The 17,582-nt window shown below is 48.1% G+C and overlaps 1 protein-coding gene across 1 annotated transcript in view; it reads right to left on the bottom strand.

Annotated features, from left to right (window-relative positions):
• The window catches only part of LOC308345236 (TPA-induced transmembrane protein), a 28,628-nt gene extending 13,996 nt beyond the window's left edge, over positions 1–14,632 (bottom strand). The window contains exons 1-3 of the mRNA XM_080807220.1: positions 14,412–14,632; positions 8,595–8,724; positions 968–1,095 (exon numbers count right to left, since the gene is read on the bottom strand). Coding sequence (XP_080663346.1) covers positions 968–1,095; positions 8,595–8,724; positions 14,412–14,549 — 396 coding nt within the window. The 5' untranslated portion in view covers positions 14,550–14,632. The remainder of the gene's footprint in view (positions 1–967; positions 1,096–8,594; positions 8,725–14,411) is intronic.
• Between the last annotated feature and the right edge of the window lie 2,950 nt (positions 14,633–17,582).

The following is a 17,582-nucleotide window of genomic DNA, read 5'->3' as shown; positions in this document are numbered from 1 at the left end:
CCAGCCCTCATGCGGAGGCTGCATGCCCTCTTCTTGCACCAAGGGCATTGTCCTGCATTTCCTGCTCTAAGAACGAAACCACCATCTGCCCATTCACCTACCAGGAGCCTGGGGTCGTATTCTCCTGCATCCCCACATGCAATCAGCCATAAAGTCCCCTTGAGTGAGAAGACCTCTTAAATCTCTCTGGAATCTTCCTTATCCACCCTGCCACTGCCCTGGGTCAAAGCCCCCCATCTATCACTGGGACTACTGCTGTACCTTCTAACTAAGCTCTCAGCCTCCAGTGTTTCTCTGCGACCACCAGGAAGGGCTAACATGAACAGCTGACCATGTCAACAAGATGAAAATGTTTCAGTGCTTACCAAAGAGTAGGAAAACCTTCATGCCTCACCCCTGCAAGGCCCCACCGCACAGTAGGCAAGAGGCAACCAGACACTGCGGGGCAGATCCCCTAGTATTACCAAGAACACTCCTACCTCATATTTTAAGACTCATCCTGAGTATCACCTCCTGCAAGATGCCCTCCAAGCTTCCATCCACACCTCAGGTAGTGTAGATGACACTCCTTTCAGCTTGCAAAATATTCTGTATGCTTCTCCTCGGTAGAACATATCCCACTGTCTAGAACTGTCTATCTAACTACGTCCTCTCCTGCCACTGAGCCCCACTGATGGCCCAGACTCTGTGACTGTGGCTTTCTGGCACATCACCAGTCCCCCATGACATGACAGGTCGAATCAAACTTAAGACCAGAGTGAGGAGACCAAGCACTGTCCTCCTGGACGCATTTTGCTGGAGGTCAGGCTCCTCTCTGAGGCTTGGCACCACAGAAAATCCATTTCTAAGCATCAGTTTCTCCCAAAATGCAGACGAAGAATCCAAGCCTGAAGCTACTACGTAATCACTCAAAGCGCCCACATTCTACTGTTAAGAACTCTGAAAACAATGCTTATGATATAATTACCCTCTCCGTGAGTAGGTGAGGCCATTCCTCCTCAGCATTGCACTCCTCTGGAATCTTGAGTACGACCAAGAAGGTTTTATTTGATGATAACTCAAGTATTTCATTTGCATCTTCATCAATGTAAGTTACTAAAGGGCGGAGGGAGACAAAAAGTAAAAGTAAAGTAAACACATGCTTAAAATAACAATTTGTCCCACTGGCTGCTAGAAATGACACTGAACATTCATCAAGGATAAAGGCTAGACCCAGGAAACAAGGACAGAAATGTTCTGTCTTCTTGGCGATACCACATAAAGACAGGAGCTGGCCTCCATTATGGTAAAACTTGTTCATTTTATACTATAAGAGCTCCCAGATTCCACTGAATACAAACTGGGGGGAAAGCCGGTGGGAGGGAGTGGGAAGAATGTGAATTTCTTGGTTGAACGGAACCTGCAGCCTTAGCTACATCCACAGGTATCCGTCAAGGCAGGCGCTGGGCTAGGCTCCAGGAGCAAACAATGGGTGATGGGGGCCAGGGACTGGGAGCAAGGAACTTCAGTGAATGACCCCAGTTCGGGGCTATCAAAGACCCTGAGGAGGAAGAGACATCATGGACCAGAACCGGATGGGGATGTGGGGACTAGACATAAGCACGTGAGCCATGTCCAGACATCTTCTGGAAGACGGAAGATGGGCAGGGAAGCCACGGCTCTGCAGTCTGTCCCACAGGAGAGAAATGTTGACACACACTTTTTTTTTTTTTTTTTTTTTTTTTTTTACACACACTGTTTATAGAAGGGAAACCAAACTGCACTCAGAGCCCTAGGGCCAGAGGGCCTTGCATTCCTGGCACAGTGAGTTCTGCGTGGCTGCTGGTGCTCTAATGATGGTGAGCTAATTGACTTTTAAGCAGTTAAAGCTAAAGGAAAAACACACAAGGCCAGGAGCCAGGAGCTAGAAGCTGGCACTCGTGGTAGCAGCTCTGCTCCCCTGGCTCTCCGGTGGCCTCCCCGCCAGGCCCGCACAGGAACCACCTCTCCAGCCCTGAGAAAGGCGTGGGTGGCCGAACCAGGCGCTCACCTTGCCCATAGCCTTGACTCTCAGATCTCATGCTTCAGACAGAACACAAGCAGCCTCTCTGGCTGGACTTAGAAAAGGCCCTTGGTGTTTGATAGAAAGGCAGATGAAAAGCAGTGAGAATCCTAATACTTATTCCCTGGGAAGCATGAGGAGCAAGGGAACATGCAGAACATAGTTCCCAGAGCCTGAGATGACCAGTTCAGAGGGGCCGGCTCAAGGCTGGACCCTGGCTAGCCTATGCGAGCCTGGATCTGGGGAGGGTTCCTCCTCCCAGTTGGTACCTCCTGTTGGTACAAACAATGTAGCTTATGCTGATCACCGTGCCTTCCGGGGATCTGGAATTTTAGCGTGTGCCGGGCAGAGGCTGCCTGCCAGACCAACGCAGGAAAACCCTGGGCCCTTAGCCTCTGATGCGCTTCCCCGGTAGACACTCCTCACGTGTTGTTCCATCTCACTGCTGTGGCAGTTAAGGGGGTCCTCAAGTTTGTGCCTGGTTTCCTCTGGATTTTGCTTTATTTCATTTTGCTATGATAAATCACAAGTGATGGGATTTGACGTGGGGTCCGGGAGCAATTGGTCAAGAAAGAATTCTTGATACGTTTTTCAGTGTAAAAAGGGTGGTTTTATTAAAGCAGGGGGACAGGACCCAGGTGCCCTGGGGTTGTGAGGAACAATTCATCAGATACTTTTAAGTTGGGAGGGGTAGAGACAAAGGAAGTTTCCAAAAGAATTTTCGTGTGTCAAAGAGGACCTCAGGGATCCTGGAGGCCTATCAAACTTAGGTGGGTTTTTTTGGTTGTTTTGTTTTGTTTTGTTTCCTCTAGAAAGGCATTAACTTAAAGACACTTGGGGGGTGCCTGGGTGGCTCAGTGGGTTAAAGCCTCTGCCTTCGGCTCAGGTCATGATCCCAGGGTCCTGGGATTGAGCCCCGCATCGGGCTCTCTGCTCGGCGGGGAGCCTGCTTCCTCCTCTCTCTCTGCCTGCCTCTCTGCCTACTTGTGATCTCTGTCTGTCAAATAAATAAATTAAAAAAAAAAAAAAAGACACTTGGGAGTTCCTGAAGGGGTGTCTTACTCTGCCTTGAGTCAAGTATTTGTCAACAGGCTGCAAGTTTTAAGGAATTTAATTTTATCTACATTTCCTTTTGCCTTTGGTGCCCACATCAATAATCATCTCTGTGACTGCATGCTGAGTCCCATGAACTCTCCCAGCAATTCACTGCATCTAGGAGGGATCCTGAGGACCCCAAACACAGGGAATTATCCCCTGTACCCTTATTTGTTGTAAGTCGTGATATTATTTCCTCTGACAATAAAATTATGTCTTCATAGCTGAAAACTTGCCAAGTACAGGAAATTGTAGCAAAACAAGAAAAAAAATACTAATCATCCTTTAATCAACAAGTTTCCCTCACATTTTATGTTATATATTTTAAGCCTTGGGGTGCCTGGGTGGCTCAATCAGTTAAGTGTCTGCTTTCTGCTCGGGTCGTGATCCCAGGGTCCTGGAACCAATGGGTAAGGAGTAAGCAGGAAGCAAGATCCAAATGCAGACCTTTATTTCTAGAAGTCTGCCAATGAAAAAAAGAGAAAGAGAACAAAAATTTCTAAAATGTCGTAGCAAGATTCTGATGGAAGAAGGTTTTGAAGGACAAACAATGCTAGCACATTTCAAGAGACCCAAGTTGAGAAGAGCCTGAGGATGCTTAGTGAGATGTGGACAGATTTGATGGTCCATGGGTCAGGAGAACCTGGGGAGGCTCCTATGGAGAGCATAGGTGAAGACATTGGTCCTGGGAAGGTGGAGAAACCTATGAGAGTGGAGGGCAAGAGAAACAGGGGAAAACACAATGAAATTTCAAGGACCAGGGCCTACAGATTTGCTACTAAGTTCCTGTCCCCAAGGACCTTGCTAGTTTATAACTTGCTAATGCTGTCTGCTGAGGATTTTCCCATGAGTCACCCCACACCAGGAGCACTGCCTTGTGCAACCCGTCTGCCTGCCAACATGCCGTGACAGTACGGCTCTTCCACCTGACGCAAAGACAAAACAACCCATTCAACACACTTCTGAAGTCCCTGCTCACATCTCAGGACCGTAGCACTCCTACTCACGGAAACACCTTGTGGAAAGACAGTAAAGAAGTCAGGCAGAGGGGCACCTGGGTGGCTCAGTGGGTTAAAGCCTCTGCCTTCAGCTCAGGTCATGATCCCAGGGTCCTGGGATCGAGCCCTGCATCGGGCTCTCTGCTCAGCAGGGGGCCTGCTTCCTCCTCTCTGTCTGTCTGCCTCTCTGATACTTGTGATCTCTGTCTGTCAAATAAATAAATAAAATCTTAAAAAAAAAAAAAAAAGAAGTCAGGCAGAAAGCCGTAATGTTGGGGAATGTCATGTAAGGGTCCTTAGAGTGCTAAATCTGATCACCTTTAAGTTACATCTCTAAGTATCCACCTACTTGTCACCCTTTGGCTTGCATAATACCTAAAATTCTTTGCCCTGTCCAACAAGACTTTCATTAGTAGCATGTTACTCGGGTCTCTCTCCTCCCTGGCTGGGGTAACTCAGTGAGAAAAGCAGAACCCCTGAAGATGCTTCACTGATCTTCTAAATTGTCCTAAAAGAAGATGACTTTGAGAGAGAATGAAAGAGAGGGGAAAGCTCTTTTACCATTTATTTACATCAAGGAATTTATGCTTCTTTAGGGAGAAGAAGAGACTCCATCATTATCTTTTCCCTGAAGTATGGAGACAAAACCAAGCCTCCAGACCCAACAGGATTCTCTGGGCTCTGCTCCCCAGATTGGCCACTTTAAAAAGATTTCATTGTCTACCATGTGTGTAAGCAGCCCCAGCTCCATGCCTGGAGCTCAGCCACGATCCTGAAGTTGCCATCACCTCAACAGCATGTCAAGGGCAAAGTGGTGGGAGACCCGCTCCAGATGCAGGCAATAAAGGCTATACAGTCTGTAGAAAATTAACAGTAATAAAACAGACCACGGCTGACAGTAGTTCTTAACAATGTCAGTGACAAGATATACCTCCGTGCTGAACACCCCACCCTGGGTACCCCACTGTCCCCTCCTCAACCCATTACCCCTTCTACACTGGGACCTGTTTGTTGTCCACATCTGTGTGCACTCCAGCTCCACAGTTATTAACATCTCTGCCTCTGAGCCTCGATCTGCTTGTTACAGAGCCTGGTGACAGGAGACTGAGGAGCTGGGGGAGAGGGGGGTGGCGGGCGGGGTGGGACGACAAAGGAAAAATGGCAAAGGTAGCTTCTGAGGAACCTCACTTCTTAACGAACCCAACCCTACATGCAGCCTTTGACTCTGTCAACACTGCGCTTTTCCAGACAGCAGTGTTTTCCCCACAGTGCTCAGAAGTTCTGTGAATTTGATTCCAATCACCGGCTTGGCCATGAGGCAATGCCCAATTACTGCACATGCTCATCCCACAGTTACCTACAGAGCTGCTCTGGATGAGGCTGGGACCATGAAGGAGGGGAGCCCTGTCCCTGCCCCTTTCACCCCTTTCAACCCCATCCCACACTGCCTACTGCGACTCTCCCCAAAGGCTCAGACCCCTGAGGGCTGAGGTGCGAAGTGAAACCAAAATATTTCTCAGATTTAAAAAATATGAAAGTGTGCAAATCTCTGTACAGAATTAACATTTGAAAATATAATTTTTTGGTTATTTATTTGAGAGAGACAGTGAGTGAGAGAGAGAGAGAGAGAGAGTGGGGGTGTGGGGAGAGGGAGAGGGCGAAGCAGACTCCCCACTGAGCAGGGAGCCCAATATGGGGCTCTATCTCAGGCCCCTGGGATCATGACTGGGACTGAAGGCAGACACTTAACTGACTAAGCCACCCAGGTGCCCCTGAAAATGCAATTTTACAACAACACTGAAAGTGAAGTTTGCACTACAAGCATTACAGAGTTCTTCCCTGAATATTATCCGATGAACTCTCATGTCCCTTGAGAAACGATGGAAGGAGAGCGAATCCCTTCCTCCGCAGATTGCTGTTGGGCCGTTGAAGAGGTCAGATGATTTTCGAGAATGGAAGACAGCTCTTGGGTCTTGAGCTTTAGAATCCCTAACATTAAACCAACTGGATCTGCTGCATGCTCCATTGTCATAGGCCCCAGAGGCCAACAGACAAATTAGCCAATGTTCAGGAGAGCACCACCTAATTGTGATGGGACAAGTTCGCACGGCTCAACTTCAGTTTCAACATCCACGTGTGGGAGTTGATGGGAAGAGAGAGTATGAAGGCTCGCACTAAAACTCCTACCCTCAGCATGTCGGAGGAGGTGCAGCACCTCTTATCAACTTCTTCCTAACTCGAAACCAGCCTGTGGCCTCAATGGATCACCGTCCCACCTCAACTGTACCCTAAGTAATTAAGCAAACAAGGCGCCTGCCTGAGAAACTCACATGCTGGAGGTTGGCATATACCATCAAATTTCCCTGTTCTTTCAGGGACTTGAGACAGGAGAGGAAGAGGCTGGGAGAAGGAACAGGAAGTGAAAGGCAAATGTAGTTTCTGAAGAAAACTCCCAGGACCCCTTCTGGAGAGACTCTGGGGCTCCTCATCCAAGACTGGGTTTATTAAGAAGAATCTGACTCAACCCAAATCCATGCGGAGACCAGATCACCCTCAAGAGTATCCCAACTCCAGAAAAAAACCCTGCCCCTGCAATAACCCTAATTACAAATAAAAACAATTTTCTTCTTTCTTGTTTTAAAACTGAAATGACTGCCCACTGGAGGGTGCTCTATTTATGCATCATGAAAACCTTCATATCAATAATCATAGAAAATTAACAACTACTTAAAAAAGCTTTAAAATGGCATGGAAGACTGTATCATGCAGTCATTTTTTAAAAAGTGCCACAAATAACTTTTAGTGGATTGGGAAATGGTCTCAATATAGCATTAAGAATCCTAACGGTGGGGGTGCCTGGGTGGCTCAGTGGGTTAAAGCCTCTGCCTTCCGCTCAGGTCATGATCCCAGGGTCCTGGGATCAAGCCCCACATCGGGCTCTCTGCTCAGCGGGGAGCCTGCTTCCCTGGCGCTCTCTCTGCCTGCCTCTCTGCCTACTTGTGATCTCTCTGTCAAATAAATAAATAAAATCTTTTTTTTTTTGGATTATTTATTTGACAGACAGAGATCACAAGTAGGCAGAGAAGCAGGCAGAGAGAAGGGGGGGAAGCAGACTCCCCGCCAAGCAGAGAGCCCGATGCGGGACTCGATCCCAGGACCCCGAGATTATGACCTGAGCCGAAGGCAGAGGTTTTAACCCACTGAGCCACCCAGGTGCCCCTAAATAAAATCTTTAAAAATCCTAAAGGTAGGCCCCAAAATGATTAAAAAACAATGATCGGGGCGCCCGCATAGCTCAGTCGGTTAAGCATCCGGCTCTTGATTTCAGCTCAGGTCATGATGGCAGGGTGGTGAGATCAAGCACCACAAAGGGTTCCACACTGGGCGTGGAGGTTGCTTAGGATTCTCGCTCCCTCTCCCTCTGCTTCTCCACCCACCCACCTTGGCACATGGTCATGCTCTCTCTCTCTAAAAAAAAAAAAATTAAAATTATATATATATATATATATATATATATATATAACAAAATACAATCACATCTCAAATTATTTTTAAAATGCAAGTAAGAAAAAGAAGAAAGTATAGTGAAATATTAATAATTTGGATGTGTTTTATGGGTTACTGAACACGTATTATTTTTAAATCATAATAAATAATAAAAATAAGGGCATCTGGGTGGCTCAGTCAGTTAAGTGTCTGCCTTTGGCTCAGGTCACCATCCCAGGGTCCTGGGATCAAGCCCAGCATCAGGCTCCCTGCTCTGGGGAGAACTTGCTTCTCCCTCTCCCTCTGCTGCTCCCTTTGCTTGTGCTCGTTCTCACTCTCTCCCTCAAATAAATAAGATTTTTTTTAAACTTTTTTTATTTTAAAAAATAAATAAATAGTAAATAAAATAATACATGTAAATTACATAGTTAGCACCATGTATGGTTTTGTTCTGTAAACACCTACAACACAAATATAATAGTTATTTCCAAAATAAGTTAAAGTAATGACAGCATATAGAGACATGATTCTACAAAGTTTTTAAGTTGCTTTCAAATGAGCTATTCATTATTTATCATTATAATAATGTACTGGGTACATCAGATGAAGTACAATAATTATTTTACAAAACAAATGATAAAAAATTTCAACTAAGCAGGTGTAGAGAAACAATAAAATATAAATTAGTGTCTAAGTAAGTTAAAAGTTAAGAAATTTTCAGGATCTGGTGGGCAGAGTTTAAAGTAAAACATTGGTCTCCATACTTCTGTCAGAACTTACTAAACAAAGAAGTGAAATAAAACAAAGAGCCACGGGATAGCTACCATCCATACAACAATCCCAAGCCCATTTTCAATTCGTATTACAAATAATGAAATACCAATAAGCACATCTTCCATATCAATGGAAGTCCTAGACAAGCATTAAACAAGTTCTTAAAATGCATCAACTTAGTCCTGTTTAAATCCTCTTACCTCCAAGAAGACATAAGCTTATGATGATGACTATAATGAGACCTAGGAAAACAGAGGCGATGACCATCCACAGTTTGCACTTTCCAATCAATTTCTTATTACAGGAACTCCAAGGGTTCTCCTCCTTTGCCTGGAAAGCAGAGGGACACTGTGAGGCAGTCATTGGTTTCCAGAAGCACTTCTGGACTCTTGCGAAGGCAGCAGGATCCTGCCCTCTCCAGGCCACACTTCACGGAGTCAGGTTTACAAAGAGGCAGAATGGAACCTCATAAGAAGTGAGGTGTGTTGGGGGGGGCGGGCACCTGGGTGGCTCAGTGGGTTAAAGCCAGGGTCCTGGGATCGAGCCCCGCATTGGGCTCTCTGCTCAACAGGGAGCCTGCTTCCCCCCCTCCCTGCCTGCCTCTCTGTGATCTCTGTCTGTCAAATAAACAAATAAAATCTTAAAAAAAAAAAAAAAAAGAAGAAGAAGGGGGGGTGGGTCCTGGGTGACTCAGGTGGTCGACTCAGGTAATGGTCTCAAGGTCCTGGGATCAAGCCCCGCATTGGGCTCTCTCTCTCATAAATAAATAAAATGTATATATATATATATATATATTTTTTTTTAAGTGAGGGGGAAAATACCCTAGGGGCTCTGAGGTGGGGAGGTGGGGGCAAAGCAAGACTTTGAAGGATGGACAGAGAAAGGCAGATGGACAGAGCAACCTCAATGTTGAGTCATAAGCAGGATGGCCAAGAGAATCCTCTGACCGCGTGGGTTCCAGAAGGAAGTCATGGTCGTTAAGATTAGAGACAGTGAAAGGTCGGAGCATCCTTGGGAGGGTTTTCAGTGCCGCCAGAGCAGTCTGGACTTAACTGGGTGTGTGCTGGGGAACTGGGAAAGGTTTTGCAGCACAAGAGCTGAGTTGAAGATGAAGAGAAAAACGATGTGTGGTTTAGAGTGGGCATGCCAAGAACAAGCAAAGAGACTACTGCTGTGCCCTGCGCTGCGTAATTAGGGCCTGGGAAGGGAAATGAAAGGAAGGATGGGAGCGACACCAGGAAGCAGGTTGCAGTGGGTGTAGTGAGGCCACAACTTGGTCGCTTGATTGGTTGCTGACACCATTACCTTTCAGTCAAATGGTCCTGCAAGGGAGGCACTAGCCCGTCTCCAAGATGCTGCTAGAGAGAGCAGGCAGGACGGATGCCTGCTGCGGGTCACGGCAAAGCTGGTACCTGCTGTCCACAGCTCCCCCCACCCCCACCCCGCGTCACAGCACAGAGCTCCAGGCTATGAGCGTGCCTGGCTGTTGTGGGGTGTCTCCACTGGGGGCCACCCCCTGTCCCCTACCCCTACCGGCTTCTGGGACTCTGCCCTTGCTTCCCACAGAGCCGTCAAGGAATTCTCACACAGAGACCATGGATTCCGATGGGGGGACAAGCATGGTTCTGTATCCGCATTCCCTTCCTATGCCTGAGGGCAATGACTGCCTCATTCAGCAAGTTGCAGAAGCTCCCTAGCCCCAACATCTTCAACTGTAAAAGTAATAGATCCAGCTCCCAGGGCTGTTGTAAAGACTAGAGATTGTGGGCATGAAGCACTTGCTACACGAATGTTAGGCACCCCACACATGGGAGACATCGTTCTCCAGTCCCACAGAGCAGCACCTAGTCAACTTTCTCTCCCTCATGCCTGTGGTGATGGCCACCAGAGAAGGAAATCGTTCACTTCAGGATGACAGTTCAGATGGGCTCAGTGAGAGGTTCCCAAGCCTGGCAGCACGTCCAATCAGCTAAGGAGGAATTTAAACCACGCACACCAAGGCCCTCCCTGGACACGGGAGACCAGATTGTAGCAGAGGTGGGGGTAGGCCCCAGCCTGTAATTTTTTTTATTATTATTCATTTGAGAGACAGAGAGAGAGAGCATGAGTTGGGGGGAAGGGGGGCAGGGGCAGAGGGAGAGGGAGAAACAGACTGGACATGGGGCTCGATCCCAGAACCCCGAGATCATGACCTGAGCTGAAGGCAGATGCCCAACTGACTAAGCCACCCAGGTGTTCCCCCGCTCCACTAAGCCCCCCTCCCCAGTGTGTAATTTTGAGCCACCCAGAGTGAATCAGTTGCTTTATCAGGGTTGAGACCTGTTCTGAAGCCTTGTCACTTGTCACAGGAGCCAGATCAGATCTCTCCTCTTGCTGAGGCCTCCCTGCCATGTCAGTCATGGAGAGATCCCCCAGAACATGAGCTGTCCACATAGCTCATTTGTCGCTGCTTTGTCTGGTTTCAAATACAAACAGATACCAGCCTATCTTCCAAGGTAAACTGAAACCAGATAGAAGGAGGGGTGTCTCTTAAACTTCCTCATTCTTTTATCCCACGTTTGTGCCTTAGTCAGGTATTAGGCTCTTAATATACTGTAGAAGGTTCTAGAACTTTTAAGAAGGTACTTGGAAAAATTCTAGAGTAGAGGTCATACTTTGGAGACCCTGAATATATACTTTACACTGGCTCTTCTGGTCAGGTGTGAGGGGAGCAGTAAAAGAAACATCTGGACAGAAGAAAATGCTTTTGAGCTAAGTGTGTTTCTGGAGTCCAAGGACAAAGTGATCTCTCACCCCAACTGAAGACTGAGAACTCTAAAGCCACCAAAACCAAGGGCTCAATAAGGCACATGGAAAGTCCCAGGACAAGGAATCTTCAACTTCCCAGGGGACAGAAAGAGACCTTTCCACTTACAGAGCTCCTGAGAACAAAATGACTTCATGCAGTTTTCAAACCTGATACAAGAAGCAGCCAGGACCATAAGATTGGTACAAAATGAAAGGGACTGGAGTCTCAAATGAGCTGCAAAACAAGGGTCAGTGAATCTCTTTGGCCTCTTGTGCCTTCACTTTTGATTTCCCTTAGAAATAATAAATTAGGACCCTGGTGCCATGAGGAGACCATTACTTTAACTTCCTAGGGAGAGTTACCTCACAAGCACACAGCCCTCAACGGTAGGAAAAGTCTCTTCCTGTCAAGCCCCAAACTGCCAACGTACAGCGTGGCCCCTTCATTGTCTCCCATCAGACCTAGGGGAGAGACACTATCCTGTGCAAAATTAACCATCACGGACTGATTAAGTCATTGTGAAATAGTCCACCAGCTTACTCTCAACCCAAGAATAAATTAACAGTGCTTCTCAGCTCCTTGCACATTAGAATCAACCAAGAAATTTGTATTTTTGAGAAGTTTCCCCAGGAGATTCCACTGTACCCTGAGGGGGAAGAGCCTCTGATACAGTAGGCATATGCCACCTGTGCTGAGACTCCCCTAAAAATCCGGGTCACAGGACACACTGCCTCCTTCACCAGCATGTTCTTTCTCTCAGGCCCAAATTCCAGGTCACGGGGAGCAGCCACAGACAGGTTTTTCTACGGGGTGCTTTCCAGAGATTTTTGCAAACTGCATCTTATAGTCTACAATTGCATTACATGGCTGGAGAATTTTCGTGGCTTTCCTCTGAACAGGCCCCCAGATAGTCGCATCCCCCTTCAGATAAGGATCCAAATACACGACCTAAGGCCCTGCACAATGGCAGGACTTTCTCTCTCTCTCTCTTTCTCTCTCTCTCTCTCATAGATACAGAAAGCTTTTCTTCCCTTTGGCTCTCCAGGAGCAGATATTATATACATCTGGAAATTTTTTCTTAGCACGTAGGAAAATCTGTACTTTGTCATCTCATTGTGGGATTTAATCCACTTGTCCACCCACAAAAAATCCAGCTGCTGCTTGTCCTAAATTCTGAACAATGCATAGCAACGGGGCTAATTTCCCTCAAGCTCCAAGCCTAGAACAAGCAAGGGAAAGAAGTTTTTTCTACTGCCTCTGTAGACTCACCCAGATCCACCCTTCCAACTAGGAAGTTAGCCATGAGGTGGGATGTCTTCTTCCCAACAGCCCCAAACTGAGCCTGGAGCCTGCTTGAGATTCTCTCTCTCTGCCCCTCCCCCTGCAGCTTGCAGGTGCGTGTGTTCCCTCTCGCTCTCAAGAAATAAATAAATAAATAAATAAATAAATCTTTTTAAAAAATAAAATACACTTCAACTTATTCTATGTAACCAAAGAGAATGATTAATACATTTAGATGAAAATGCTTTTATCATTTTGTTTTGTTTTGTTTTGTTTATGCTCTTAGCATTTAGATGAGGGGTTTTTTTCCTCTCTCTCTCTCTCTTTTTAAATGTTTCCTGTTCAAATATTTGAATACCCTCCAAGTGCTCACATACCCTTCACCTTCAGGCCATTCTGCCACTCCCCATAGTTTTTCTATGTGGCGACCTACAAAGCTAATTTATGAGGAAGTCCACACTATCAGTGTAGAGCTGGCTGATGAGGAAATAATTAGAACACGAAAGAGCCGTCTCTCCTGGGCAGGTACTAAACAATTATAAAATACTGATGTCCTACATGCGTGTGGCATGTTTTTCTACTCATCTTTTTTCAGAAAGGGATTCCCAGGCCTCCCAGAGAAGCTCAGTTAACCACATTAACGACCATTTGACCGCAGACCTTAGCACCTTGCCACAAGGCACACCTTCTAGTGGTGAAACTGTCACCAAAACTCCTATGTCTGGATTCAGTCCCAGAAGTCACTGGTATGTCCTGGGTCTATCTAACACGAAGCAAGTATTCTCCAATCCATTCTGAGATCCTGCCCTTGAGGACTGACACAGCAAAGCCCACACAGGACAGACCATCTCCCTCCAACCTTCATTCTTCTGTGGTGTTCATCTCTCACTCAAGCATGAAGTCCCAAATCACTCTCCAAAGTACCTATAGGTCCTTAGAAGAGCGAACTTTACAGTGTTTCCAGGAATCGATCCCGAAGCGAAAGCAATGCTTTCCCCTTTTGATGTCCTTGCTTATCCCTGAAACCAACAGGTGAAGAGTCAAAGGGGTGGAAGTGGAGAAGTGGGACCTAGAAAGGTCAGGTTGGACCCATATATGTATACGGAGAGCTCCAAGCACCCTGTAAACCTCAAGCCAGCACTAGGGGTTAATCAGAAGGTAGACGGCTGTGAAATCAAAGTCTCTGCTGTTTTACAAGCATTTGATGAGAATGAATAATGTTCCCATCTCCGCCAGGGCTGGACCAGAAAAGAGCTCAGCCCAAGCACCACCATGACTTCCTTTAGAGATTGAGAGGAGGGAAAGCGAAGGAGGCATAGTCTAGTTCTTTGGGACAAAAACTTTGAAATTACTTCCCATCAACTGAGCAAGGCAAATTCACTCGCCTCTCCCGGTCTCTTTTCCGGCCAAATCAAAAGGCCTGGTCAGTAAAGGACAGAAAGTGTGTGTGTGTCTGAGAATGTGAAGCGGGACAGGGGATGATGGGCATTGGGTGAGGGTTAGGGGGACGGTGGAAGGTGGCTGGAAGCGGCAAGGCAGTAAAGCTAAAGCAAGGAGACGACTCCATCTATCACTCTAGTTCTTCCTTCCTTCTTGAAACAGAAAAAAAACTTCATTTAAAGTTACAGAACTTATGAAAACCACCTCTATCCCGGGGATTTGCTCTGAAGAGGGGAGCCGCGCACCTCCGCGCCAGGGTTCCTCCAGTTCCTTGGAGGTCAGAGGGATGGAGGGGTCTCAGGGGCTCTGGCGGGCTCACGCGGACGCGCACTCCCACGTCCGCTCCATCCCGAAGATTCCAGGACGCACCAGCGCTCTGCGTCCGCGACGCCCGGAGAGTTGGCCGGAACCCCGCAACTCTGAGGGTGCCAGGCCCGGGCCCTGGCCGGCAGCCCGGCTCGGAGTGCGCTCTCGGACACCGCCCTCCGCGAGGCCAAGCAAGCCTTACCTGGGCTGGGCAGGGCTCCTCGACCGAAAGAGGGATGACCTGGACGGTTCCATTGAGAGGCTTCTGCTCGTCCGGCTGCCCTCCGAGCGCCAGGAGCTCCAGGTCTTCCCCCGGCGACGGGGATCTGGCCCCTTCCATGGACAGGCAGAGGGACGCTGAGCGGCCCGCGGGCAGCAGGGCGCACACACGCAAGGGTGCAGAGTCCAGAGTGGACTCCCGAGCGGCTCGCTCTCCGCCCCCCGCGGGCGCGGCGCGGCGGACCTCGGGCGGCGGGCGGGGCGGGGCGGCGCTGGCGCTGGGGAGGCGCCCCAGGCCCCTGCGGGGTAGAGCCGCCGCGCCTACTGTGGGCTCGCGAGCGGAGCAGAGGAGGGCTGTTTTTCTGGTTTGTTCAGGGCGCTGCCGGCTCGGCCTTTCCCACTTCGCGCAGATCCGGAGCAGAAGCGGAGCCGAGGGCCCGGCCGGGTGGCGGCTGCGGCCGGGATGGGCCCGGCCGCTCAGTGCCGCGAAGAAAAGTTGACGTTCCGCCTCCAGGAGCCACCTGCTGCCAGAGCTTGTCTCTGCCTAGCAGAAGTTCATTCATTTCATCAGCAAGGAACTCCGAGGCATCTCCTGCGTGCCAGGCACCGTGCGAGGTTCCGAGCGGGTGAAAAATAAATGACGCCTTCCCTGTATGAGTCCAGAGTCAGGCAAAGAGACGGGATGGGGTGATGGAGAGGAGGGCAGGCTCTGGAACCAGGCTGCCCAGGCGAATCCCCTTTCACAGGATGCCTACAGGGAGACCTTGGGCTTCATCCTTCCTGCCAGCTTTCTTGTCTGTAAAGTTGGCAGCATGTTAGTGCCTACGTAATGGAGCTGTTGCCAGGATTAAAAGAGTTGATGTCAGTAAAGTCCTCGGAACAGTGCCTACCAACATGTAGAAAACATTCACAAACGTTTATCATCATCTGCCTTTGAGAAGACGAGTCACAGACACCCCTCACCCCACAACAACACACACACACACAACCTGAGGGACAGGCATAGGCACTCACACACAACGCATAGTTCAGAACTTCCGCTCTAGGGAGCCTGGAATAAGGTTTGCTAAGCATGGTGTGTGTTGATCCTCTCAAGGTTCTGTTCTGAGCTGGTTTGCCCCCAACACAGGGATTGAGACCAGTGTGAGGCCCCCACAGGATGCATATAAATACGTTTCACTTCAGAAGATGCCGACTTGTGTCCAAAAGTCTGGCATCCTTGATGCCTACTGTCCAGCTGCTTCCTATATATTGGGTATCTAGTTGTCTCTTGCCTGGTACGGGATCATCTGGGCTCTATCTGGCAGCCTTCAGGGCGCCTGGGCGGTTGGGTTCATTGAGCCTCTGACTCTTGGTTTTGGCTTAGGTCATGATCTCCAGGGGCTGGGATCCAGCCATCCTTGGGCTCTGTGCTCTGCATGGAGTCTGCTGGAGATTCTCTCCCTCTGCCTCTCCTTCTCCCTCCCCCTCTACCCCCTGTACCTCCCCAGGGCTCGTGCTCTCTAATAAATAAAATCTTTTTTAAAAAAGAACTGAAGCCTTCAGAGGGGGCCCTCCCAGTAGAATCTATGGTGAGAGGACTGCAGCCCAGCAAGGAGAAAACAGACGGGAATAAATACTCTGACCTCTCTCTACACCTGCCACTCTCCTTTCCGTGACTCCCTTTGGGAACTGGTGATAGAAGTCGGGGGTCGGCCTCTTAGAGCTCACAGAAGAAAATGAATATAGGGTGCAAAGAGAAAGGGAGCCTGCGCCTTTCTGCACCTTTCCCTACTGACATCTTATCTTCCTTCCCAGACACTCATAGTCAGGACACCCCTCTTTTCTGATCAGATTCCTCTTCCGGGCTGGCCCTCACCTCTCCCATTCTATCGCCACCCCCACTTCTTTGTATATGATGTTCCCTCTGCTAACAATGCTTTTCCTACCCATTTTCTGCATAGTCCGTTCCCACTCATCTTTAGCTTCTAGCCAAGACATACTTTTTCCACAAAACCTTCCCTGACTTGCCTCCTCCACCAGAAGTTACTCACAGTCTCCTCTGAGACCAATACACATTGTACCTGTGCTAAATGCATCCGATTCAGGCCAATTTAATTCAACAAATTGTACTGAGTGCTTGCTCTGTGTGTCAAACATTCTTCTGGGTGCTTGAGATGTGTCTAAAGAGATAGCTAAATAAAAGTCACGGCCACTGTGAGGCTTATATTTAATGAGGGGAAATAAGCTGAAACAACGTTTCTAGAATATTTGAAATGCCTTGTGCTATGGAAAAAAACAAAGCGGAGGACGGGAGCCTGGAGTGTCTAGTGGTGAGGGTTGGGGGAAAGAGGAGGGGGAATTACAAATAGGGCAATCACATCAGGCCCCATCGAGAAGGTGGAATAAACAGGACATGGGGACACAACGTTCAGCATGGTGACTGTAGTTTAGAATATGTGTTGCATATTTGAAAGTTGCTCAGACAGTAGATCTTAAAAGTTCTCATGGGGAGAGGAAAAAAACCTGTAACTATGTGTAGGGAAAGACATTAACTAGACTTATTGTGGTGATCACTTACAGAAATATCGAATCGTTATCTTGTACACCTGAAACTAATATCATGTTAAATGCCAATTATTCCTTCAGTTTTTAATGGGCAGTTGGAACAAAGAGTTAAAGTTGGTAAGGACAGTAGCTGTGTTGTGTCAAAAGAAGAGGGATGTTCAGGATAAGGACCGTAAAGTGGGGTCCGTTTGACTTTTACTGTCCGAGAATCAGTAAAGCAGCCTGAAGAGCTAACGTGAAGGATCAGCAGTAATTCTTTTGTTTTTGTCTAAGCTCCTTCAGGTACCTATGAATTCCCAGTGCTTAGCTCCGCGTGGAGCACAGTGTCCTATATAAATGTCGGTTAGTTGGAATAATAAAATGATATTCTCAGCAACAATGGTGTGTTAGGCCCAGGGTCAAAGACCCTGGCTAGAATCACCAAGACCTCTCAAACCCGGACCCCCAACCTTACCCAAGGCCCAGACAACCTTTCCCACAGTTCCCTGGTTTGACTGCAGGAGCTTAGTCTCAATGGGAGAGTCCCTCCCTGTGTTGGATGAATCGCAGCTGTCTTCCGAACTCTGTTTCTCCTCGAATAGATGCTTAAAATCTTCTTCACCCTCCA

Source organism: Martes martes (genome assembly GCF_963455335.1).
Source record: "Martes martes genome assembly, chromosome: 1".
NCBI classification, from domain to species: domain Eukaryota; kingdom Metazoa; phylum Chordata; class Mammalia; order Carnivora; family Mustelidae; genus Martes; species Martes martes.
The sequence above is the reverse complement of the archived record's forward strand: the minus strand, read 5'-3'. Positions and strand labels throughout refer to the sequence as shown.